Genomic DNA, 24,160 nt, shown 5'->3' with positions numbered 1-24,160 from the left:
TGAGTAGGGCATCTAAAAGAAAAAAGAAAACGTAAATTACATGCGGCTGAACACTACCGTCGTAGTACATGAGGACCCTCGTAGTATTAGTACCTCTCTGGCCACAACTTGGCGATCGAGTCCTGCACATACCACCGGTTATCCACCTCCCTGAACAAGCGGGCATAACATTCCACCCAGGGTTCCTCGAACGTCTCCACCACGACGCCCCTCGCGGTTGCAGCATCCAGCACCTTCCTGCAGGCCTTATGTGCGGCGCGCAGCTGCTCAAGGGATGGTTCTTTCCGGTGCTCGGAGCTCTCATCGGGCAGATCGAACAGGAGACTGATGCGCTTTAGGTTCGGAAGGAAGTTGGCATGGCCAAAGGCGGCCGCAAACTCGTCGAGATGCGCGGTCGCGGACACGGGCCCGCGGAGTCGCAGGGTCTCGATGTTTGCCGGTATGACGGCGCCTAGGAACGGCTCGCCTCTGGTTGACTGAAGGATCCTGGCGTATAGGGGGCTGCCGAGTGTGATTTTCAACTGCTTCAGCAGCGTTAGGCTGGGAAGTAAGGTCAGGAACGTGGACGGGTTGGTCAACGGTAAATCATCGTCCGAGGTTGAGTAGAGGGTGAGGTTTTCGAGACTGGTGAGAAGGTGGAACTTGGCGCTGGCCACGTAAGCCAGCATTTGGAAGGCGTCGTTGCCGAGGATATCGAGAGTCTTCATGGCCGAGGGCGGGCTGTCGCCGTGGTCCCGGGAGAGACTCGTACTCTCGCCGTGGTTATCCTGGAGCCACCTCGCCCATTCACCAGGGATAGAGTAAATCTCCATTGTGTGGGTTGGCGCGGCGCTGTTCGCGTCATAGCTGAAGTCCACATAAGTCGGCTCGGCGTCTTTCAGCAGATCCTCGACAAGGGGGCCCTCAAAACGGAGACCACACGCAAAGAGGAGGACAAGATGGTTGATCCTGCCTTCCATGATGGCGGGTGTTGTGATGCGCTCAGCAATGGCGTCGGCAATGATCAGCAGCTCCAGCGGCCAGTTGAGAGGAAACTTGGCATCGGTCCAGTCTTCGTCCCAGCCGGTGGCGACCTTCAGGAAGCGGAGCTTGGTGAAGTGCTGCCCCAATGCCTCCCACTCGTCGTTAGTTGGCACGTCTCCCTTGATGTGCAGCACTTCGGTCTCTCGATCAATCTCGGCCATGACGGCCTGCAGCATGTGAGTGCCATCCTTCCGCCTGTCCCCCCTGCAATTGGGTCCGTTGATTTTGGCCATGTCGATGACGGGACTCAGGCGACCCAGGTTTTCGTTGTCCCGCGATGCGATGGCAAGCCAAATCGGTGACTCGTAGCGAAAGGCAACATCACCCACATCGTCTGTCTCACGCGGAGAAGGGTCGACAGTGGTTCTATGGGGGTCGGCCCTGATCGTGGTTGTTTCCATCATGATGGGGGAGAGCCGAGGATTGTTCTGACGGGTTGCGTGGATTGCGTGGGTACTCGAGGATACCTAGGAGGGCGGTTTGTGTTTCACGTCTGTGAGGATTGTGAGAAAGTAGAGCAACGGCGGCGGCGCGTTTAAATACCCAAGATTTTGTTTCTGACCAGCAATGTCGTTAATGGAGCTGCTGTCCTCAACAGAGCTGTTCCCCGTGGCTCCGTCCTCAGCACGCTCCTCAGGCCTGCTCGACCAAGTGCCATGTTTTGAAAATGATTAATTGGGACGCAAAATATCGGATCGGCGAATCATGGGTGGATTAGAAGTAGGCTTTGTGAATAAAAATGTAAACCGTGGTTACCTGACTGAATTGGCAGGCGCGTTGCTTCCGTGTGAATCAGGCACTCGGCTCACCGAGCGCCCCCGATCGGGTTGTTTTACTTGATTAAGTGGGTCCATTTCCCAAATAGGTAACCGGAGACTCACTGTCTTCCAAGAAACTGCTCTCGTCTTCAGCTGACTCGGTCTCTATGTACATAGGTACCTACGAGCTACCTACACACGAGTTTAAACTGGAAAGCCGGAGCCCGCATTACACAGTATGAAAACTGCTGATTGGCGTCTCGTCAACAATCTCTTCCCTGGTGGTGCGGTCAGCCCCTGCAGTGAGGGGTAACGAAGTGGCAGTGCAGCCGAGCTCGGGAGGCCGTTCGCATTCGAACGTGACCTATAAACCACGGTAGGTAGGAGGTATACACAGACCCCAAGCTACCTGGTAGTTACACCAAACTGACGATGAATCAATTTAAATAATCCTGGTTCTAGTTTCAATTCACCTAAAGTGCCTATCCTCTTTTTCATTTTTCTTTCCCTTGTTGGTTTCCATTCTTTTTTCCTTCCTTGATCCGATCTTCTTTGAGTTGTTTTTTCCGTTTTTAATAACAGCGCACCCGAGCCCAGATCCCCCCCCCCTCCTAGTCATGGAAGCCGCAGGCACCGCACTCGCCGTTGCCTCACTGGTCGGCAAGACGGTCTTCGCCATTGCAGACATCTCAAGTGGTTACAAGTCTGCCTATCCAGAACTCGCTCGCGTCGAGAATAACCTTGTGTCCATCAGGGAGGTGCTCGACCGACTCCCCCGAGATGGCCACTCCGTGTTTGATAACGTGCTTAACGACCTGGCCAAAAATGTCAGGGATATCCAGGGGTTTGTCGACAAGAGGGTCAGGAAAGCGGGCGCAAGGTCCTTGCTGGTGAAGTTGGGATGGCACGGCGACCGTGTGAAGCTGGAGAGGATGGAGGCCGCGCTCGAGACGTCCAAGTCTACCCTCATGATCGCCATCCAGGCCTGCCAGTTGGCTTCCAAAGACGCGGATCGGAAGGAGCTTGTGGCTGGCCTCAAGTTGTCCATGCAAGAGACGATCAGAAAGGTGTCAGGCTATGAGTTCGGATCGGCCCGGATCCAAGACATCCGCGCCCATCTGGACTCGGTATCAAGGTCGCTTCAGGAGAGACGGCGGGGATCTGGCGCAGCTGGGACGGTGGCAGAACTCGACATGGGCAAACCTCTGACCACGTGGCCAACTTTCGAAGCCTGGTTGGATTCTTTTGCTCCCTCACAGGACGATGTCGAGCGGGATGAGAAGGCGCTTGCTGAAGGCCAGGGTCGACAGGCTGAGCAAGGGGGTGGAGTCGACACCGAATTTAACGTTGCTAATGGGACTCACGGGCAAGAGAGAGACCCGAACCTGGAACAGAGGCTAGTGAAAGTCTGTATTGTCGGTCTAGAGGGAGCCGCCTGCTCGATGGCAAGGATAATGACGCTGTCCCCACAGACAGAAATAGCGGAAGTTCTGGAGACATTACATCGAGAAGTGGGCAGCTTTCCTTAACATTCTTAAGGTTTAAAGACTGACGAGGCAAACACGCAGGCACAACGTGGGTGACCGGATTCCAAGTCGGTGACAATGACGACGATGCCCAGCTTGTTGGCCCCATCATTAGTCAGTCGGAGAGGTGTATAGTCACGGTGACTGATGGGACCTCTTCCTATGACGCATCCGCCGGATATGCCGTGCCATCAACCAGGACGAGACACTCATATCCTTCTTCAACCGCACTCTCATGTTCCGTGGGCCGTCCCGAAATGAGATATCCATCACTCAGACTTTCGATGCGATACGCGTGGTTGACAACTATCGTAACAGTCTGGACTGCGGCGGCACTCTCGGCGTGAAGTTGATGCGGACCACCCGGATACCTGATGACGGGAAGACCTATCACCTTCCGCAGGACTTTGGTCCCTTCCCACTCTTGTCCACAGAGGATTTCAAGGACACGCTGCCGCCGAGGATGAAGGACAAGGGGGGAGTCTTCATTCCGATGCTTCTTCGCGAAGCTCTGTTCCTATCAATGTTGCTACCATCGGACGGGCCTTTCCGTTCACTGTGGCCCGATTCTACCCCAGCTGACGAGCCAGCAAATGAAAGCTTCGCAATGAGGGTGTATGCAGGGAGGCTGAATGTCGTCTCGGCTGCGGACCCTGTTGGTTCACATCTCAACCCAAAAGAGCCCGAGCAAGATTACATCGTCGTACCAAAGCAAAGCCGCTTGGATGGCTTCACTTCTGTATCGGGCCACACCATGCGACAGTTCAATGCCGTATCGCTTGGTTCGAACTACTCAGCTGAGTCCCAAGTTTCGGGTGATGAAGTTGGTGGACTTCAGCTTCAGTTCGCGCCGAGGTTCAAGAGAAATGTAGAGTTCCAAGAGTTGTTGGGTGGCGCGCCTCTCGATATTACAGCTACTCCGCGGGAACTCGGGCCGAGGGTGAACGGTCTGTTGCTCATGGAGCCCAATTTAGACCCCGTGTTTTCTCCCCCAGTCTGGAACGCTCACAACCTTCGACCACCAGCCTTTGATGGATGGGGGTTTCGCGAAGGGGGGTACAAGGCTTCTAACAGTGAATTTCTATGGCCGCCGCCTTTCAGGCGAGACGCTTCCAAGGTTGGAGGGGCACCATCCAGCCAGCGCAAAGGAGACACCGAGAAAAGTACGAATACGGCTCCCCCCATGTTCGCAACTGGTGGGTTTCCTACGGATGCCCTCGGCGTGCCGTATCAAGAGGGAAGACCACACGCACGGCAGCCCACCCCAGAGAAGGCGAAGGTCGGTCACCTGGAGCCTGCGCGTCCGTCAACAGTTTCAGACTTGTTCGCCGCCGCCGGGGTGTCCTTTGGGACACCTTTATTCCTCAAACCCGTCCGTCCGATTACAGTTGACTTTGACGTCAAGGTCAAGATTCCACCCACTAAGCCTAGCTACGCGGTTGGCGGTTGGGCCAATGTGCCTATTGCCATGAAGGTGGCTGTCACAACATCGGTCTTTGAGGACGCCCTGTCATTCCATGATCGGGTCATGGCCGCAGTCAAACACCATTTCCGTGGTGTGGTAGATGAAGAGTACCACAACCTCAACTTCGGCTGTTTTGACTTGATGGGCGAATCGGAAATACGGGAAGTCTACGGCGAATCATTCCCTACTTACATGGCTATCCATCGCCTCTCCATCTCAAAAGCACGTTGCGTCGAAATGAAGATCGAGGAGCTGGTCTCATACTCGGAGCCTCGGTACAGGACGGACCAGCCCGAGTTCGAGCTGAGCTTAGCCCCCGGCGCGATTGTGGAACAACGGGTTTACAAAGACAGGACGCCCCGGCTTTGGAACTGGGATACAACCGCCGTCGTCAACGTTCAAATCCTCAACGCCGTGGCGTTTAAATCCGCTACCGGACTCAGTCCACCCATTCCGGCTATCTCCTTTGACGAGTATACGCGTGCCGGACTCCCACTCTTGTCATTTTACGACACCGACGATAGCGAGCCCCTACGTCGCTTGACGGAACCGAGCAATCCAATCCGCAGTATAGGAGATATCGACCGCCACCATGACTTGGCTGTGGGCGTCAGGATGAAGCCCGGCCATCGCCCGGTCATTTGCGCCATTTGCGAGCATCGACTCTGCAACGCGGTTCTTGTGCCGTGCCACCACATCTTCTGCAGCTGGTGCATCCGCTTCTCCATGACCGAAGACGAGGGTGTGACATGTGGTTTCTGCAGAAAGCCCGCGCCTACAGTGAACGTCTACGCTGCGGCCACGGATATCGACAAGGGGCCCGCACCCTCCGAGACGCGCAGTCAAGAGGGCGCGACGCCGGTGCAGAAACTCCTGGGACTGTTCGACCGGGACTCCGGACAGGACTGGCCTACACGGCCGATGCGTGAATGGAGGGGCAATCCGGACCTCGGAAATTTGATACCGATTGTCCCGCCGTCAGCACTGATGATAGCTCAAATTTTCCGCGAGTGGGAGATGGGCCTCCGGAGCGAGGCTAAGGTACAGGACCTGGCGATGGAGTTATTCACGGGTCTAAAGATGGAGGAGCGCGGCTCCGAAGACCCCCTCAAGGCCTTTGTCACGCTGGCTGCTTCAATGGAGCGCGACTGGGGAGAATGGGGATTTCTGGTGCAAGGTGAGCCTCGGAAAAAGCGATTCGGCCGTGGTGGGTAGGATATCCCCTCCTTGGCTTCGCATAATTAGGTACATGTAGCCACATCTCTGTCTACTAGGGTTATCAAAACCTATCATGTTTGTTCGGGCTCTAGACGCGATGGTTAAAGTGGCTACGGTGCGTACTACATTAGATAATTAGTACAAGCCAGCAATCTAATGCCCAACATAATACAAAACCCATCGCTTACAACCGCTCAGCTTCCTCCGGCTTCCAGATAGACGAATCGCCACCCAACTTCCTAAGGAGTAGTTTGAGTTCCTCGGTCAGCTTCTCCCGAAACGCCCTGTTGTCCGAATACATGATGCTCAACAGCACGTGGTATTTCATGGCATATAGAGCATTCCTCTCATAGAAATCTGTGGCGGGATCTGACGGGTCCACAAGTTCCTTGTACTCGTCCAAGGCAGGTCGGCCGAGCTTGTATCTTGGGTTGTAGCAGACGGCCAGATCAGCTACCGGTTCTGTTAGCAAGGGCGCGTTGCAATTTGCGGAAAGGCTGTCAGACAAACCTTCATTGTGCCCCCAGTACGCGCACGCGTCGAACAAGCAGAGTTCACCCGTGGCCGTTCTCGGTTTGATGTTTCCCGGCCAGAGGTCAGAGTGGAGGAGACACGGGATGACGGATCTGCCCTCGCTTTCGAGCGGTCCCAGGTACCTCGGAATGGCTTTCTCGAAGTATGCAGCCCTGAGCTCTGCCAGGGTCTCGTCCCGACCGTTGACCGATTCCTCCTGATCGAAGAGGCTCTTCATCTGCTGAGCCCAAAACGCCTCCCATGATGGGTTCCACGAGTTTTTGACGGGGACGTTCGCTAAATACGTCGTGACGTGAAACCCGAATTGTCCAGTTGGAGATTTGCCTTGGCTGGCGAGGTGAAGCTCAGAGACGGCGGTCGCCCAGCCATTCGCGCTCGGGACTTCGTCTCGCATCTCTGCAAACTCGCATAGGTAAAAATGGGTATCCGGTTCGCTGGCATAAGTTCCCCATGCGGCGGGCTTGGGTACCCGTTTGGGAATGCAGTCGTATAGGGCTTGCTCTGCTTCGAATGCCCCTTTCATCATACCCGCCCCGGTAGGCCCAGAGGCTCCCTATTTATGATTAACATTGGGCAACTAAAATATGACACTACGGGGCTTTCAGAATGCTAAGATGCTAACAAACCTTTGCAAAGAATTCCGTGGTGCTACCATCTTCCAACTGGGCCACGATCTTCACCCTCTTGACCCGTAGGCTTGGTCCCCCAGAACCCACAGAAAGGACATTGGAGTTGGGCGGGAGTTCTGATCGGGAGCTATGGTTAGATTAAACAGGGCTAGGTAGCTGGTAATATTCGCTGGAACCATCCACGGACATCCATTTGGGGTCGAAAGCGAGGAGGAACTCACTGGCAACAACAGCTTCATCTAACCGAACATTCTCCCCCAGCGGGTCGGCTTGTTGTGCTGTGGGAATGCCCATCCTTGAGATGCTGAGGTAACCGGGTTGGTCAACAAGGTTAAGAGGAAAGGTAAGAAGATGAACTAAGATGAACCACGAAGCAAAGGTTTTGATATGTATAGGAGGAAGAGTTCGGGCACTTGGGATGAGGACTGAAGTATCAGATGTGGCTCGGCCAACACTCCGCCAACACCCAACGGCCGAGGAACATGCATGTCGGAGAAGAGGGCGCAGCCGCCTTTGTTAATGCCGTTGGTATGTACCTGCATAACTACAGAGGTATGTCCCTCGGTACCTAGATACCTAGCGACCTCCTGAACAAAAAAATGCCGAACTGCGTGGAAGTGCAGATGTCGACAATGGAAACTTCAAATCTTCGACCCGAGTACATGTATAAGAACAAAGCGGAAGCGACCCTGAAGCTAGGCCCGGGAATTACCCACGGGTATTCGGACCCGAACCCACCCACCCGGACCCATGGGTCGATTTGGGTGACCCAAAAAGACCCGTGGGTCCATCTGGGTCTGACCCGAACCCACAACAGCTTTTTGGGTCCGGGTGGGTTGGACCCAAACGATTTCGGGTTCGGGTAGGTTGGACCCAAAAGCAGGATCCTCTAGTAAAATCTTAAATTTTTTTAGATAGAAATTTCAGGTCTACTAATAGTATTATTTCTTGATAAAAATATTTTTAGAAAATTGTAAGTATTGATGTAATCATAGGGTTTCGGGTTTTCTTCAACCTACAAAAAATGGTCCTGGGTAAGGAGGACCCACGCCAAGACTCTTTAGGTCCAACCCACCCGAACCCGTTTTCCATTCGGGTCGGGTAGGTAGAACCCAAATAAAGCTTGGCGGACCTATGGGTACCCGTGGGTGGGTAATTCCCGGGCCTACCTGAAGCCCAAAGAAACCGCCGCGGATTTACTCCATTTACTTTTTCTTCCATGCTATTTCTTTTATTTGAACTTTATTTTTTCGATTTCGTTTTATTTGTTCTTTTTACTTGATTTCTTACTTTCCTTTCGAGTTCGGCTTTTCTATGGCCAGGGTGCTCGCCGCGCACGCCAGGCTGGCCGGCACAGCTGGCACAGCTGGCACATGCCACCCATGCGATGGTTAACCGTCCATGAATGGATTGAAGCGCGAGGAGAGGGCTTGTGGTTGGTTGGACTTGCGCTCTGGGTCTTGATTCGCGGCCTTTGCATGGGCCGTGATGCAGGTCGGCTGTTGGGCGATTCGTGGTGCCGATTACGGGGCCAAGGGTGCCGGCCTGACATGATCGCTGCCTTGGAATCCCACCTGGCTCGACGGGGAGGATCGCGATGGATCTGTGAAAAGCGTGAAGTTGAAACTTTGAACCTTAATTACAAAATCTTATGTGGGTGCCATTGGAAGGACAAAAGTCGACTTGTTATTCAGTCAGTGAGAAGACGAGAGGGCGGCGAAAGGGTATACCGCAACCGGACAGATTACCTACGTTGAGTAAACTCCAGTGAAGGGACGACAGGTTCTAATCATGGACCATGGCAAGTCCCAAGTCCTTCACCCCTCTTTGCTACTACCTCCCAGGCAAAGACAATATGCGGCCGTTTAACTTCATGCTGACGGTTAGCCCCTTTTCAGGCGAGCATCAGTGACGACGAGCACCTCCAGTTGGCGTCACTCGACAAGAAACCTTCTCCACGGCGAAACACGTCGCTCGCATTTATCCAAAGCAAGCTCCGCCGGTTGAATGGCAATTCCCCCGGAGACAGAATCTTGTCTACCGTGGACGCCAAAGGCCCTCTTGGGTTGAACCTTCTACACGAGCCGTCAGAACCTCGAATTGACTTCATATTCGTGCGTGCCGCAGCTGTTGTTTGAACTCTAACGACTGGGTCTCAGCCTGACCGTTGCACAGGTACACGGCCTTTTCGGGGGATCAAGGAAAACATGGAGCTATTCCCAAGACCCGGCCATGTTTTGGCCCAAGGAGTGGTTGCCAAACGAGGTCGGATTTAGGCACGTCCGATTGCACAGCTATGGCTACAACTCGGATGGGTCGAGGAGGAAAAGCTTCCTCACCGTTCATGATTTTGCCCAGGCTTTGCTTGCCGACATCTACAACTCACCAGAGTTGCGTAAGCATGGTGATGTGGGGGTCCCAGCCAGCTGATCTCTTGTTGTTCATGGCTGACTGGAGTGTTAGACGCCGATCGTGTTTGTTGCCCATAGCATGGGAGGGCTGGTTGTGAAAAAGGTAGGGCGAGCTCGTCATCGCTTGGCCTACCCTCTAGGGTGAAGGGTTTCGGCGTCTTCCTGGCCGCCGTTGTTTCCCCGGTGGCATGCTAACATCCGCACAGGCTTACTTGCTAGCTGTCAACGACCCGACCTACAAAAGCATAAGCCATCGAATTCATACCATGTACTTCCTGGGGACGCCCCATCGCGGAGCCGATTCGGCCCAGATCACACGGACTATCCGGTATGCCGCCGGCCACGGGAGCAAAGCCTATATCGACGATCTCGTTCCCGGAAGTGGCGCGCTCAATGTTGGTCTTGATACTCTTGATACTTCCAGGCTCCGTTGCAAACGCTCTCATCACTGTCAGAACACTACGGCTAACATCTGCCAGCAAATCAACGACGAATTCCGCCATGTTTGTAGCAGTGTCCGCCTTTGGTCCTTCTTTGAGGGGGTGCCGACAGCTTTCGGCCTTCTCTCCTCGCTTGTGGTTGAGAAAGAGTCGGCTATACTTGGTATGTCGTATTCCACACCGGGTCGTCATAAGGGACTCGTATAGTTTGTCTAATCACGTTAACTCAGGGCTCCCCGGAGAGCACATTCAATATGTCGACGCCGACCACCGCCACCTCTGCAAATTTGACAGTCCAAACAGTCCAAATTATATTCTCCTGCAAAGAGCATTTCTTACCACCATAGAGGAACTTGAAGCAGACAGTTCGTTCTACCGCACCTTTCTGTTTGGTGGCCAGTTGATCCAACACGTCTTAAGGTTTATGTCAACGCCGTGACGAATACAGTGACCAAATGAAACAAGTTTCCTCTTTCCTTCAGGTAGAGCAGCGCCCCGATGCTTTTCTTTTGGCAATCAACGAAAAGCAGCATCAAGGTTCTTGTCAGTGGTTGACCGCCGACGATACATTTCAACATTGGGTCAACGGCCCGGATCCCAGAGGAGACGATGATGTGTCACAACAAACGTCATACGAGCTTGAAGAAGACGCCAGGATCTTGTGGCTCACGGGCCGGCCGGGTACCGGCAAGTCCGTGGCTTCCAGTCACGTTGTCAGATATCTGGAAGCCTGCAACCTTGATTGCAGTTTCTATTTCTTCAGACACAGCGACGAAGCCGGGTCCACCATTGCAGCGTTGCTTCAATCACTTGCTTTCCAGATGGCGAAGTCGAGCTACGAAGTTCGGCGCGCAATCGTCTCCATAGCTGAGGATGGCGTACGATTAAGCCATTGTGACCATCACATGCTGTGGAACAAAATCTTTGTCCAACGCATTTTCCGACTGGATTCGCTGAAACCCCAATTTTGGGTCATAGACGCGGTCGATGAATGTTCGAGCAACGGGACATCGGCGTTGGTTGCCATGTTGTCAAAGCTCGATCACACTACACCCATCCGAGTCTTCATGACCAGCCGACCCGGGGGGCAGTTAGAGAGATCACTCACACAACAGAACGTTCTGTTCAAGCAGTTAAGCACTGGGCAGTCCGGTTCACTGCGCGATATCCAAGCCTTCTTGCAAGCCAGGTGTCCACAGCTCCAAGACACCGAGTCCCACGAAATGTTCCTGTCGAACGTACTGTCCAAATCGAACGGCATCTTTCTCTGGGCCTCGCTCGTCGCGGCAAGGTTGGAGAATATATTCACCGTCGAGGATATGCAAGAAACCTTACAAACCATCCCCTCCGAGATGGATGGTTTCTACTCTCGCATCGCCGACTCGATTGTTGCATCGCCAAGCTGCGCACTTGTTACTTGCATCCTGAAATGGGTCATATGCTCGCCGAGGGCGCTCACGACGGGGGAACTTGCGGAAGCAGTCAAACTTGACATTGACCGTACCCTGGCAGCATCATCAGCACAACTAGAAGCCATCACAGGACATCTGATCTTGGTGGATAGCCAGTCCCGAGTCCACGTCACCCATGCCACAACGTCCAGTTTCCTGACTCGTCGTCGAGAGGGTCTCTGGATCGACCAGCCGATGGCGCATTCCAAAATTGCTGAAGTATGCCTCACGACGCTCTGCGGCGCGGATTTTGCACCACCAAAAACCCGTCGTGCCGCTGGTTCCGCCTCCAAGAAGGCTGCTAGCCCCTTGAATTCCTACGCCGCAGCAAACTTTGGGTACCACCTGATGCACAGCTCTCCTGCGGGTGATGCGCTTCTCATCCAACTCAACGCCTTTCTGCGATCGAACGTCCTGACATGGATCGAGCGGATCGCAGAGTCAGGCAGTCTTTCTACTCTACAGCAAACATCTCAGAGGTTGAACGCCTACCTGACCCGGCGAGCGAAGTATCACCCGCCGGTGAGTTTGGAAGTTCAGACGGTGTCAGGATGGGTAAATGATATCCATCACCTGGTCGCGGCGTTCCATTCCGCCCTCCTAGCCTCGCCATCTTCGATACACATTATAATTCCCTACCTCTGTCCGCCCGCTTCGATTATTCGGCAACTATTCGCCAAACCTAATAAACGCCTAAAAATAACCGGCCCTTTGGACGAGGATTGGAGCGATAGACTTACTTCCTACCTGTTCTCGGCCGAGACCAAGTCGATTGCTTGCTGCGAACGACTCCTTGCTGTTGGCCTCAAAAATGGCGACATCCGGATCTACGACACGGCTGGCGTTGGCACCTTCGAGGCCGTCGGCACTCTCATCCACGGCAAGAAGGTGAGGCAGTTGGCATTCGATCCATCCTCCTCTTTCTTGGCATCCTGCAGTGTGCGGAAGTTGATGCTCTGGGATATACGGCGGTCCAGCGGGCCGTCTTTTCCCTGCCTCTGGGCACAAGATCTCGACTTTACCCCAAACCAGGTGATTTTCGACAGGGAAGGAACACGCATACTACTTTCCGATCCTATACGATGTGCAATAAACTCATTCGAGGCCGTTTCTGGTTCCAGTGGTGGTGGAGCTATTCTCCTCCACTCATCACAAGATTCTGATTCCTCCGACAGCGAAGAGCAGATGGGTTCTTGGGCGGCCGCGGAGCATGTTTACATTGATAACGATCAAAAGCTGGCTGCTCTGACGTACCGGAACTCAACGGTCTCCATATGGGACCTGGACGCCATGGAGAATGTGGGCAACTTCGAGAGAGACGGGTACGAGGGAGTCTATTCATCCCCACCGGCTCTCGACCTGGCATTTAACCCCATTTCCGAGCTCGATCTGCTGGCCATCTCGTACAGCGATGGCGACGTCGTTCTGTGTAACCCCTGGACACTGGAGCAAACCGAAAAGTGCAATCTACCTCACTCCCTCGTTATACTAACCAGCACATCGGATGGCCGCGTTCTCGCTGGCGGTGCTGAGGATGGTGTCATTCATCTTCTGCTTTTCAAGACCTTACGGCCGCTTTATCGTGTCCAGCCACCCGACGCGCGCTCACAGCTATGCGGCCTCACCTTTTCGGCGAATAACCTCCAGTTCTTCGAGATCAGAGCGCAGTCCTGCAATGTGTGGGAGCCTCTCGTCCTGGTTACGGGGGATACATCCGATGAAGGCTCATCCGAACCGCAGAGCGAAGAGGTCCCACCGCAGGAGCCGAGTTCTTCTTCCGCCCACGCCTTCCAATGGCGCCAGAGAATAACCGCCATCCAAACGACAGAACGTGGACTCTTTTTCGTTGGGAGACAGGACGGCACGGTTGATATCTGTGACGGAAGCTCGGGCGAGGTTGTCAAAAGACTACGACTCCACGGCGGCTTCGCACGCATCAAGCAGTTGGGCTGGAATGAGGCCAACAATATCCTGCTCAGCCTCGACGCACACAGCCGCTGCATTGTCAGTCGACTGTCGTTTGATACGGAGCCGCAACCCACGGTGATACTGAATCATCGCGAACGGGACATCGTTCGACAAGCATTGTTGAGTCCCGACGCCACGTCCATACTCGTCCGTACCGATGCAGGTCTCAAACTCATTGCGGTTGCCCGGGCCTCCGTCTCAGCAGAGCTGGATTTTGCAGCAAGCTTCTGCTCGAGCCATCCTTCCAGTCTCTCGCAGTTGATAGCGTTTCAGCCGGGTAGGATTCACCTCTTCGACTGGGCCTCACTAGCCCGACTCTCGCCCGCCAAAGGGATCGTAGTCGCTAGCTTTCCGCCTCCTTCCAAGCCCTCAGACATCATGAACGGTGTTTGGTTCGGCCGCCCAGGCTCTGCCTACCTGGCCCTATGCGCCAACTCCTCAAACCGACATCGGCCCACTTGTTTCGCGGCACTGGACGCATCGAAGCTGGCACCAGAGAATGGAGAAGCAACTGAGATTCAGGTCCTCACCTCGCACAAGATACAAGTGCGCATAGTCGTCGGCGTGGTCAAGAACACGCTCTACTTCATCGACACAGCAGGCTGGATAAGCTCCGTCGGGCTCAAGCGCCTGCGCCAGGCCGCCCATTACACCCGGCACTTCTTCATCCCGCCGACATGGTACATGGGCGGCGATGTGGTAATCGCGGTGGTGACCAAGACAGCAGTGGCGTTCGCGAGGGGCGAGCAGTTGATGGTGTTTCATGGTTTTCTGGAGTTCGAGGAGAGGGTCCCGTTGGGAGAGGAAATGCCATTAGTGTCAAGGCCGAGCAAGGGCGGGACATCGAAGGAATGAAACAAGGAGAGGAATTCCCGGTCCAGGAAGACTTGTCGTAGCAACTTATTTCAACTGATTTGAACGATCGGTATTCACTATGTGAACGCATTGCCGAGAGAGTCCACATGTTGTAGTTATTAAGTATCCTGTTTCGATCTTTACAGCAAGTAAAGCCGCAGAAGCACTGGTGTGGTCCCGGACTGTGAATATAGAGCACATGATATTATGTCCCAAGGTATGGACCTCGCGTTAATAGAGTATGTGGATACGCTTTCCATACCAGAAACCCCCAAACGCAAAGGACTACCGGTCGATACGAACACCCGATTCCACTGACTGCGCTGTGAGTCTCAAGATGTTTCCCCGCCTTTGCATTTGGATATTTAACTCCGTAGTTGTAAGATAAATCCAAGACGCAAAAGATATTTTCTTTGGAGGTTGAAGATGATGGGTCAAAACCCTATACCAACTACCTCGGTATCTACACGTAGCCATGACGGACAACGGGATGGGCACGATATCAGCAAAACAGTCAGCGGCGCGGTGCACTGTCCGGTAGGGCGCGTGGACGGATTGGTTCCTCCACGGCAATGACATGCACCAAGTCGTGAAGAGAGAAGTTGTGCTGTGGAGACAGGTTTGTCTAAGTCAAGGAGGAGCAGTTGGCAGCCCGGTCCCGACGCTGAATTTGCCAGACCAACTGGGCCGGGACCGCGCCTGCCATCATGGCATGGAAATCTCGCTCTACACCTTCTGGCCGTTTAGTTAGAGCTCACCTTCCCACCTCGCCTTCCGTTTTTCGCGACCACCTTCTCTTCTTTCTCGCCCACCCTGTAAAAGAAACACCATCCCAAACGAGGCTGCGGGGAATACACCCATCATGTGAGCTCTGTTTTCCCCCGCGAGTCACGGTCCATGCTAACGAGAGCAGAATTCAACCATCCACCACTATCATCACCTACCATCCACGGTGGAGAGGTATGTACATACGGCCGGTGGCGGTGTTAGCCGCGGTGCCCCGCCGCATCCCTGTAAAGAAACACCATCCATAACAGACCTACCGAACACGCACAATTATAATGTGAGTTCGGTGTTGCACCGCGAGTCACGGCTTACAGCTACCCCTGGAAGAATTTCCCAGCTTGCACCATCTGCGAAGCGGCGCTGGCGACCTCGGCCGCGAGCGGATTCCTTGGCCCCGTTCAGATCGGTGCCCGGAGCTACGTCGACGGAACGCTGGGAGCAAACAACCCTGTCGAACAAGTGGAATGCGAGGCGTCTGACCTCTGGTGTCGTCCGTGCTAAGCACAGTAGAATGCAACAGTACACAACCACCACTACCCGCACTCTGGAGAGGTGTGGAGCCGATCCAGTCGCTTCGCCCTGGAATGATGATGGTTCTCTTGTCGAACTTGCCGGAGACAGACATGAAGCTGTCGAAACCTCCTGGAGGCGTCGCCCAGATCTCGCTGTGGTCGACCACCGGAACCGCTGTCACGAAATCAATGGTGATAGTATGGCCCGGGATCGGGGGTGTGTCGATGGGGTTCAGTTCGCCGAGCGGCGGTTGCCTGTTCGTTGCGTTTTCCTGACACTCTGGGCAGTGTCTAACGTATCGCGTGATCTGATGCGTCGCTCGGGCGAAAGACAAGTTGGCTAGGTCTTTTGCCATGCGTTTCTTTGTGTCTGACGAGCATCTCTGCTCTCTCTGTTGGTGTGTATTGTAGCAGCGCGCTGAGGGTGGCGTAGTTGGCCGTCGTCGCCCGCCGCGGAGGAGCAACTCCCGTGGAGGAGTAACTCCTCGTGCGGCTGATCGGCAGCCTGGGGCTAGGGGCGCCACGAGTCGGTAAGAATACATTTTTCACACACTAGTTAGCTCCCTACTAATACTGTGTTCCCGATGTAGGTAGGCCAATACCATACTGCCCCCCCCCCCCCCCAACAGCCCGTGCCCGGCCAGCACCACATGGGCTCCAAGATGACGCACCCAGCTAGCACCACGCTCACCGCTCGGAGCACATGCCCAGCCAGCATCACGCCCACCGCGGGGCGGATCGGCTATCCGGGGCCAGGGGCGCCGAGGGATGGTTAGAATACTTTCTATACACCGGTTGACTCCCTGCTAATACCGTGTCCGCGACCCAGATGAACCAATGCCACGCTTACCCCTAGGAGGAGCACACACCGTTGGGAGTAGCGGGTGTTTTGTCCGACCGCTCGGTGTTTGGAACCTAGGTTGCTCCCGACCGGTCAGGAAGTTGATTTGCTCCCTCAGCATCGTCAATAGCCTTGTTCCGATTAACGTGAATCGAGATGCTCTTTCAAGAATCAGTCCTAAGTTTCCTGACTAGGGGGAAATCCGCCTCTTGCAAATCCATGGTTGCTTGACGGCAATATCGGGGGAATATGGATGGCGATTTGGGAATCTCAGACACCCTGCTTAGCTCGGTAGACCTCTACCATGCTATTCAACGACTAGAACATTAGAAATGCACCACTTCCGTGTTCTCGACTTGATGGTTGATTAATGACCTCGCTAACCCCCAGCTACAGAGCAGGGGGCTACTTCGTACATAGATGATGGTTGGGAGCCGGCTTGCAGCAATAAATGCATCGATATTTATGGCCCCAGTGACGTCGCAACATTGCGGAAGGACACACCAAACATAATAAGCCATGGCCACTATATCAGTGAGGTCAGACAGCCCGAACGTCAGTCCGAGCGAGCCACTGCGGCACGTTGCCAAGAGACCATCGACTGCACTGCCCTGCAGCTCTGGTTCCACAACCTAGGCAGGAATGGCAGGGCTGCAAGGGTATGATGTCAAATCAATGGTCCTTACCATGGTATAACTTGGCGGCTTGCCCCTTTGCGTCTCAGCCCGAAATCTCAGCCCGACCTGAAATGATATTATTCTAATTACAAAATCATCAACAGCCGACGGCCAAGACCATCACCAAATCACCCCATCCGAGTAACGGCTTCAAATACATACCAGGAACACAGCACACAACAGACGCGATGGCAGCAGCGTATCAACTACCCCCAGTCCCCCAGCCGCTGGTTGTATTTGGTCATATGATCGCGAACCAGACTGTCACGCTAGTGCTCAAAGAAAAGTCATTCGACGACTTCACCATCAAGGGCCTCGACGGGATGCGATGGATGCACATTGAGGGCAAGATCGCGTCGATACACGGCCGCAAGAAGGTCTTCGACCCATCAGGGGCCCACCTCTTCGATATTGTCAAGGAACTGCTGCACTGGCACGCCACCTACAACTGCGAGGCCGAGGGCGGCAGCAGACAATACATGCAAGTGAAGAGCAAATTCTCATGTAAGCGACAGCCAGCCGGCCATCCAGCCATGCACACAATCCCGCATCAAACCAAACCCCAACACTCCAACACCCCCTTGTTATCGCCTCGCTAAGGTACATGTACCCAACTAACCACCACCCCCCTCCCACCACAGTCTTCAGCTCCCGAGCCAACGCGACCTTCACCACATCGCAGGGGATGCCGGCCAAGCTGGCCATGACGGGCAACTGGATGGACACGACGGCCGACATCGTCGACACGGCGAGCGGGGCGGTGGCGGCGCGCATCGACCGCAAGCTGTTCAACGCGCGCGAGCTCTTCCTGGGCCACCAGACCTACCACGTCACCATCGCGCCGGGCGTCGACGTCGCGCTCATCATCGCTATGTGCGTGTGCCTTGACGCGACGCAGAACGAGGGGCAGGGGGCGGCATGCACCATCTTGTAGGGGTGGGTTTGATGGGCGGGCGGGAAAGGGGGGGCCTTTGAGTGTAGATGTTGGCCAAATGTTCGAAACGAAGCAGCGGTTATTTTGTAGCTTAATCATAGGAGGTATAATATTTACTTGATTTCTTTTTCGTTTATTCCATTTCCCTTTTTTCCAGCCGATTGCTTTCAGTTCATTTTTCTATTCTTTCTTTACTTCGTTTTCTTCATTTCCTCTTTTTTCTCTTCTTTTAATTAATCATTTTGTTTCACCTTTTCTTTCTTTTACATTTCTTTTTCTGCGGTTGTCCTATTTTTCTCTTTTATTTATTGTTTTACCATTTTATCCGGTTTCCTTTGCTCAGTTTCCCGTACTCGAATTCCTACCTAGCCATGCACCACTAGCTCCATCGCCAGCTTGTCCATCGCCTCCCACTGGGCAGAATCCCGAAGCCTCCCTAACCAACTGGAACCGGTCGACGGTCGCCCGTCATCAGCCGACGGCTAGCAGACCGTCGGTTCCCATCAGCTGCCCGTCGACAACTGCCACTTAACGAAAATAAATATATTTATACTCTGACATTCATTTAATGTACATTCCCTTCACCTTCGTTCTTCTCTCTCCTGCTCACCCTACTCCTCACTTTGCTGGTTCCTCTCATTCTTGTGCGGGCGCCTCCGTCTCTTCTTCCCATTGCCATCGTCTGCCTGCTCATCGTCGTACGCTGCATCATTAAGACCCGTACAGAGCGGCAAAAATCTGTTCCTTTACCGCGCGACGTTCTCGTCGACAACCCGCCCAGTGAAAGGAGGGGCTCGGACGGTGTCGACTGGGAGATCTGGTGTGTCGTTGTCCTCAGCTACTTCTTCCTGCTCGACTGATATACAGTCGTCGTCGACCGCGATGTCGTCTTCCAGCTCTAGGTCCTCTTCGAGCTCCACGGCGTCTTCCGAGTCAGAGACGTCGGCATCGTCCGCAGAATCGTATACGCTATCGCAGCCGTCATCGTCTAGTTTCAGGGCAGGGTCCTCCTTTCCTCAGAGAGGGCAAACTGCTCAACAACTAGGTCATCATCTAGTAGGGCAGGGGTGGGCGCTCTGGCAAGAAGTCTTTTCGCATCAGGACCAGCGAGGTCCGAGACTTTTGCCTGCGAGGCAAGGCGCTTGTTTCCATTGCGTGTGGACGCCATTTGCGTATGGCGGTCTTTACCGGTTCGAGTTGCTGGAACAAGAATATCAGCTGTTGTGTTGGCAATGGTGCTGGCAGCGGCTTGGTGTCTGTCTCGAGGATGATGGATTGCAGCGGCGAGGGGTTCTGGAGTTAAACGAGGGGGGGGGGCGCCGCCATGAGTGGCAGTAGCACGCAATGAGGCTTCCAAGAAGTCAATCGGGGGGCTTGGTTACCAACGGGGGAAGGGCCGTAGTGGGTGGCAGCGGCGCACGATGAGGTTTGAGCCTGGGGAGCGGTTGCCCAATAAAGGACCGAAGCGCCATCCATCACAACGAGACATTTTGAATGTCGAAGATGAAGGTGTGCTTTAGTCTAAGTTAGGAAGGGGCTCAGTGTGACTCCCGGGTGCCAGAGCAAGGATCGACAAGAATATCAGCGAGAAGCTCGGGAGTGAACTGGTGAACTGGAGGAAGACACCACCTAATCCCGCGATAGCTACCTATTCATGGAGTCGATCAGAATTAAAAACGTTGCGTTTTCGTTTATACGTGATCGAAACTTTCCTGGGCTCTTCCATCCGGCTAACCCATAGGCTTTCTCCCGAATGCCAACTTGTAGGCAACACAGAAATGCAAACCAGGCAACCCCAGTACTGGTGCCCGAGAGCTCCGTTGCGGGCATCGGCTGAGGGAGTTGCGAGCACATTAGATGCTGACTGGGCTGACCGGGCGACACAGGTGTTCGTTAGCGACATGGCTCATACGGCGGCAATGGCGTTACGGCCACGCTGAGCTCACATGTGACCTATCCTGCGCACTCACATGTTTCTGTCGGCCGTGATTACTCACCTGACCCAAATTGGCTCTAGGAAGAAAGTATTCCAGATTACAAGCCGCAAAGCGGATTGGCGTCCGTCCGTCAAGCCGGCGTTGGCTCCTTGACTCCGCATCAGGGCGCCAGGACGAGAGTGGAGCAGCCGGAGCTGGAGTCGGCATTGTTGAACTGCTGGCTGTTGCCTGCTCCGACGACGTTCTTGACGCCGGCGTTGCTTGGGTGACTTGTGGCATGACGGCGAGGTTGAAATCGGCGTCAAATTGCTGGAGTGTCTTGCGGAATGGATACCAATCTTGCCGGTGTCGAAATGGAGCAAGCTACGATGGATGGCTCCGGCTTCGTCCGTGACATAAGCAATCCTCTCGCGCTCCATAACTTTCCGGACTGGAGTGAGGGGGGCGAAGAGCTGGTCTGGCTGTTTAGGCAGACCCCGAGAGCCTGAGAGCATAGACGGCAGCAGATTGGAGAAGCACACTGCCCTTGTTATGCAGGGATGGTCTTGACATGCCGTAAGAGCAAGTGACCATTTGGAAGAAGTTTGATGGATTTGAACGCTTCTGGGGCAGCTGGGGTTACTGTCTCTGAACACTTGGGGATCCATTTAGGAGACTGCCCCTGAGTTCCCGAGTTGGTGCATGGGGTCTTGTTGGCCCGCCAACCGGGCCGAGTCTCGAGCGCTCGATTCGAGATTGGACGCAACCGCACACAGTCCTTTTGCAGCGGTTGGATACAGAGTACCGAACTGCGCAATCCAATTATTAGATGGAGGAATTCAACCTGGGCGGACTTTCGGCTCCATTGCGCCGTCCTCGGCCCGAGCCATTGCCTCTTCTTGCGTGTAATTATGGCACAGTCTGGCTGATGCGCCGCGTGCATCGTGCATCTGGTTCTTTCACCCTCCGCGTGGCATTTCTTCTCTAGCCCAAGAAAGGAAAAAAAAAGCCGCCTCCGCGTGTAAACACCTCGAGTGTGCCATCCCATCACCCAAACACGTCCACGTTAGTATCCACGTGTAACTCCAGCTTAGTATCTCCGGCGCTGCTAGGTCCAGGCGCGTGGCCCTAGGGACACTCTAGTACTGGCTAGGCGCGTAGCCCCAGGGACACTCTGGTCATGTCCGGGTGTGTGCCCCAGGGACACTCCGGTACTAGCCAGGCGCCTGCCCCGGGGGGGTGATGTGGTGCTGTTACCTGGGTGCAGCTACCTTCATGCGTAATCTTGGAGATGACCTGGTACTACCCGGATGCGTGCTCTTGGGGGTCGGCATGGTCCCAGACGGGCGCACGCATGCTTCTATGGGGGCGCGTTGCTTAGCACGAAGCCGACGAGCCTTCAAAAAGTGATCTTACCAATCCCTGGCGCCTTTAGCCCCGATCGGCCGAGTAGCTCCGCAGTGAGCCGGTACGTGCTCTTCGGGGACGGCGTGGTACTGACCGAGTGTGTGCTCTTGGGGTGTGGCATGGTACTGGTCGAGTCGGTTGTTTTGGACTGTGGCGTGGTGCTGGCTCAGCTGCATCGCGAACACAGTATTAGTAGGGAGTGAGCCGGCGTTCGGGGTGAAGGCAATCTTACCAACTCCCGGCGCCTCTAGCCCAGGGCAGCCGATCGGGCCCGCGAACAGTTGCTCCTGCGCTGCGGGCGGCAGCGGCCAACTCCGCCACCCGCCACACCTCTCTAGTGTTGGGGGTAGTAGTGGTGGTGTACGGTTGCATTCTACTACCATAGGTAGGTAGTTAGCACAGACCGTGACTCGCGGGGCAAAACAGAACTCACATGATGGGTGCATCTTCCGCAGCTCTATTTGCGGTGGCGGTGTTTCTCTTGCAGTGTCGGCGGGAAAAAGGTGAACGCGGAAAAAGCAACGCGAAGTGGGAAAGCAAGCTCTAAATAAACCTCTCCCGACAATTTAATTCCGCTGCCCCGCTTCTGCCTAGCTGGAAGGTGCAGACTTGCCATGCTGGCAGGCGCGGCACCGGGACACGTCAGGTTGGGCTGGCAAGGCAGAGAGAGACGTGCATGATAATTAGCAGAAATCGAGTAAAATAGTCAACTAAATAATATTAACTAAACGAAAAAAGAAAGGGGAAAAAGAAAATAATAAACAAGAAGAAAACGAGAACGAGAACGAGAACAAGAGAAACGAAGAAGAAGGGAACGCTAAAAGCAATGAACTAAGAAAAAACGAAAAAAGGAAGTAAAATAACCGGGAATCAGATAAAAAGGAAGAAAAGAAAAAGAGGAAAAGAAATAGAATAATACTTTCCAAGTGGTTCAGCGCAATATTTATTGTCCTTTATAACAAGACTACCTAATGTCCATTCCAATACCAGCCACCCCTCATCAACCATCCTACTCTCAACTTCATTCCTGCGCCACGACAGGGACCACGACATTCTCCCATAGCCTGCGCTTATCGGCGTCCGGGCTCTTTGTCCACTGCTCCTCCACCTCGGCGTAGTAGTCCCACCAGAGCTTATGGGTCGACTCAATCACGTCGTCGCCGTACGTCCTGCTCTTCCACGGCTTGGCGAGGATGTAGTGCAGAATCTTGACGTCGTTATCCTTCCATAGGTCACTATGGCACGACCGCATGGGCTTGAGCGCGTTGTACGTGTACGGCAGCGGCTTCCACTTGTTGCGGTACACGATGGCGAGCAGGTCCTGGTCGAAGAACATCATCTTGGGCACGTCCGGATGCGTGTTCATCGCGTCAATGAGCGCGTCGTACGCCGCCTTGGACGGCTGCAGGATGACGGTGCCGCTGTTGAGCAGATGGTGGTTCTTTGGGCTCTGCTCGGTGATGGGCCCGGGCTCGCCCGTCTCCTTATCCGCGGCGGCGAACCCGCAGTTCTCTGGAATCCTACGGCGTTTCATTAACCTGGAGCGTACCCCGGCGTGGCCCACATGCGTGCGGCCTGCGTGGCGCAACTCACCAGTCCTTGCTATAATGCGCCACCTTCCGCGGGTTGCAGGTGCAGGCGTGGGCTGCTGCGATGAACCCGCTCGGGAGGTCCATGGTCATCATGTCATCAATGTTCTGGAGGATGATCTGGTCCGAGTCCAGGAGGACGATTCGCTATGTGTGCCGCATCAACACTATCCAGGCTGGGCGACAAAGTCGTTACATCGGTCGGCGGAACGCACCTCGTACTCGGTCATCCCCCAGGGAGCGAGCTTCTCCCAGGTTCCCTTGTTGACCTTGCCGTCCCGCGGGGCAGGCTCAATCTTGTCGACGACGATGGTGGGGATGCCGGCGGCGGCAAACGCCTCCATGAACTCGGTGTCGGCTTCGACCTCGCGCGTTACCATAATCTTGAGCTGGTATCGGGAGCCTGTCTTACGTAGCGTGTGGTTGAGAACTAGTGCTCCGCCAAAATAACCACGATTAGTGAGCAGCGTCGACCATATCTTTGTGGGGTTGTATTCGAAATCCATGTTGTCGGTGCCGCGGTTTCCCCCTCTTTTTTCGTTGCTGACCTGGACCGTGGAAGCCGAGTGGGAAAGGGCTTCGCAATACGGGGAAGTGTGTAGAGCAACGCTGGGACAGAAGCAAGCCTTCGCCGCTCAATACTAAAGCGGTATCGAGATTAGAGCTGCAACTTGACGTCTAGACAGGCACACACCTCCGGTTTGCTGGCGAGTAAGCGAGGGGTTTTCCCACCCAAGATAGGTAGGTACCTAAGTTTCCGACCTAACATACCTCAGTTTCCGACCCAAGGTTTCCGCCCAATCAAGCAGGCGAATCCGCGTGATGGTGCCCGTGCAATGGATGTGCACTTTCCTTTCGAGTGACACGGCCAATCTGGTGGCGGATCTCTTTACCGTGCGGGTCGGGTCAGGGGCTGGCCAAAAGCAAGGCTCTCCACAACCCAAGACTCGTCAAGGCAAATAATCAATGGAATCCAACCCAAGTCTAACGCAAATCGATCTCCCAGTCAACCAAGTGGACTGTTCGACTTGCCGCTAGCTACCTGTGTTGATGGTACACAATAACCTACACAGTTTAATGGGCTACCTCGCAATAGTACAATCATTACACGTTCACCACTTGCGTAGGAAACTCTACGTATGACACAACCGGTAAGTCTCGATATCAGGGTCTCCCCTCATGCATCCCCGTTGATCGAAGTTCGTGGGCCATCGACTGCT

General features: G+C 54.4%; 8 protein-coding genes across 8 annotated transcripts; 4 read left to right on the top strand and 4 right to left on the bottom strand.

Annotated features, from left to right (window-relative positions):
• Positions 1-86: 86 nt before the first annotated feature.
• Positions 87-1,256, bottom strand: B0H64DRAFT_320885 (uncharacterized protein; the record flags this gene model as incomplete). Its single annotated transcript, XM_062800485.1, has 1 exon — positions 87-1,256. One exon carries the CDS (start codon positions 1,254-1,256, stop codon positions 87-89), a length of 1,170 nt encoding a protein of 389 aa, XP_062660187.1.
• A 907-nt stretch (positions 1,257-2,163) lies between these two features.
• B0H64DRAFT_390067 (uncharacterized protein) lies at positions 2,164-3,372 on the top strand. The gene is made up of 2 exons (XM_062803370.1): positions 2,164-3,292; positions 3,350-3,372. Exons 1-2 carry the CDS (start codon positions 2,399-2,401, stop codon positions 3,362-3,364), a joined length of 909 nt encoding a protein of 302 aa, XP_062660186.1. The 5' UTR covers positions 2,164-2,398; the 3' UTR covers positions 3,365-3,372.
• On the top strand, positions 3,337-6,076 carry B0H64DRAFT_390065 (uncharacterized protein). Its single transcript, XM_062803369.1, has one exon. It carries the CDS (start codon positions 3,543-3,545, stop codon positions 5,985-5,987), a length of 2,445 nt encoding a protein of 814 aa, XP_062660185.1. The 5' UTR covers positions 3,337-3,542; the 3' UTR covers positions 5,988-6,076.
• On the bottom strand, positions 6,049-7,799 carry B0H64DRAFT_390064 (Fructosamine kinase-domain-containing protein). The gene is made up of 4 exons (XM_062803368.1): positions 7,375-7,799; positions 7,151-7,269; positions 6,501-7,077; positions 6,049-6,443 (listed from the first exon to the last, which is right to left on the bottom strand). The coding sequence occupies exons 1-4, from the start codon at positions 7,445-7,447 to the stop codon at positions 6,175-6,177; spliced, it is 1,038 nt and encodes a 345-aa protein (XP_062660184.1). The 5' UTR covers positions 7,448-7,799; the 3' UTR covers positions 6,049-6,174.
• A 935-nt stretch (positions 7,800-8,734) lies between these two features.
• B0H64DRAFT_106611 (uncharacterized protein) lies at positions 8,735-14,421 on the top strand. Its single transcript, XM_062797733.1, has 7 exons — positions 8,735-8,954; positions 9,052-9,267; positions 9,329-9,562; positions 9,617-9,667; positions 9,771-10,167; positions 10,235-10,369; positions 10,425-14,421. Exons 1-7 carry the CDS (start codon positions 8,952-8,954, stop codon positions 14,276-14,278), a joined length of 4,890 nt encoding a protein of 1,629 aa, XP_062660183.1. The 5' UTR covers positions 8,735-8,951; the 3' UTR covers positions 14,279-14,421.
• Positions 14,422-15,359: 938 nt separating this feature from the next.
• B0H64DRAFT_390060 (uncharacterized protein) lies at positions 15,360-15,978 on the bottom strand. Its single transcript, XM_062803367.1, has one exon. It carries the CDS (start codon positions 15,930-15,932, stop codon positions 15,366-15,368), a length of 567 nt encoding a protein of 188 aa, XP_062660182.1. The 5' UTR covers positions 15,933-15,978; the 3' UTR covers positions 15,360-15,365.
• Positions 15,979-17,136: 1,158 nt separating this feature from the next.
• On the top strand, positions 17,137-18,032 carry B0H64DRAFT_390057 (tubby C-terminal-like domain-containing protein). The gene is made up of 2 exons (XM_062803366.1): positions 17,137-17,598; positions 17,736-18,032. Exons 1-2 carry the CDS (start codon positions 17,283-17,285, stop codon positions 18,026-18,028), a joined length of 609 nt encoding a protein of 202 aa, XP_062660181.1. The 5' UTR covers positions 17,137-17,282; the 3' UTR covers positions 18,029-18,032.
• A 3,937-nt stretch (positions 18,033-21,969) lies between these two features.
• On the bottom strand, positions 21,970-23,772 carry B0H64DRAFT_390049 (nucleotide-diphospho-sugar transferase). Its single transcript, XM_062803365.1, has 4 exons — positions 23,635-23,772; positions 23,156-23,581; positions 22,945-23,087; positions 21,970-22,871 (listed from the first exon to the last, which is right to left on the bottom strand). The coding sequence occupies exons 2-4, from the start codon at positions 23,444-23,446 to the stop codon at positions 22,373-22,375; spliced, it is 933 nt and encodes a 310-aa protein (XP_062660180.1). The 5' UTR covers positions 23,447-23,581; positions 23,635-23,772; the 3' UTR covers positions 21,970-22,372.
• Between the last annotated feature and the right edge of the window lie 388 nt (positions 23,773-24,160).

This window comes from Chaetomium fimeti (genome assembly GCF_033439085.1).
Source record: "Chaetomium fimeti strain CBS 168.71 chromosome Unknown B0H64scaffold_3, whole genome shotgun sequence".
Lineage (NCBI taxonomy): Eukaryota > Fungi > Ascomycota > Sordariomycetes > Sordariales > Chaetomiaceae > Chaetomium > Chaetomium fimeti.
This window is presented reverse-complemented; position numbering and strand designations above follow the sequence as displayed.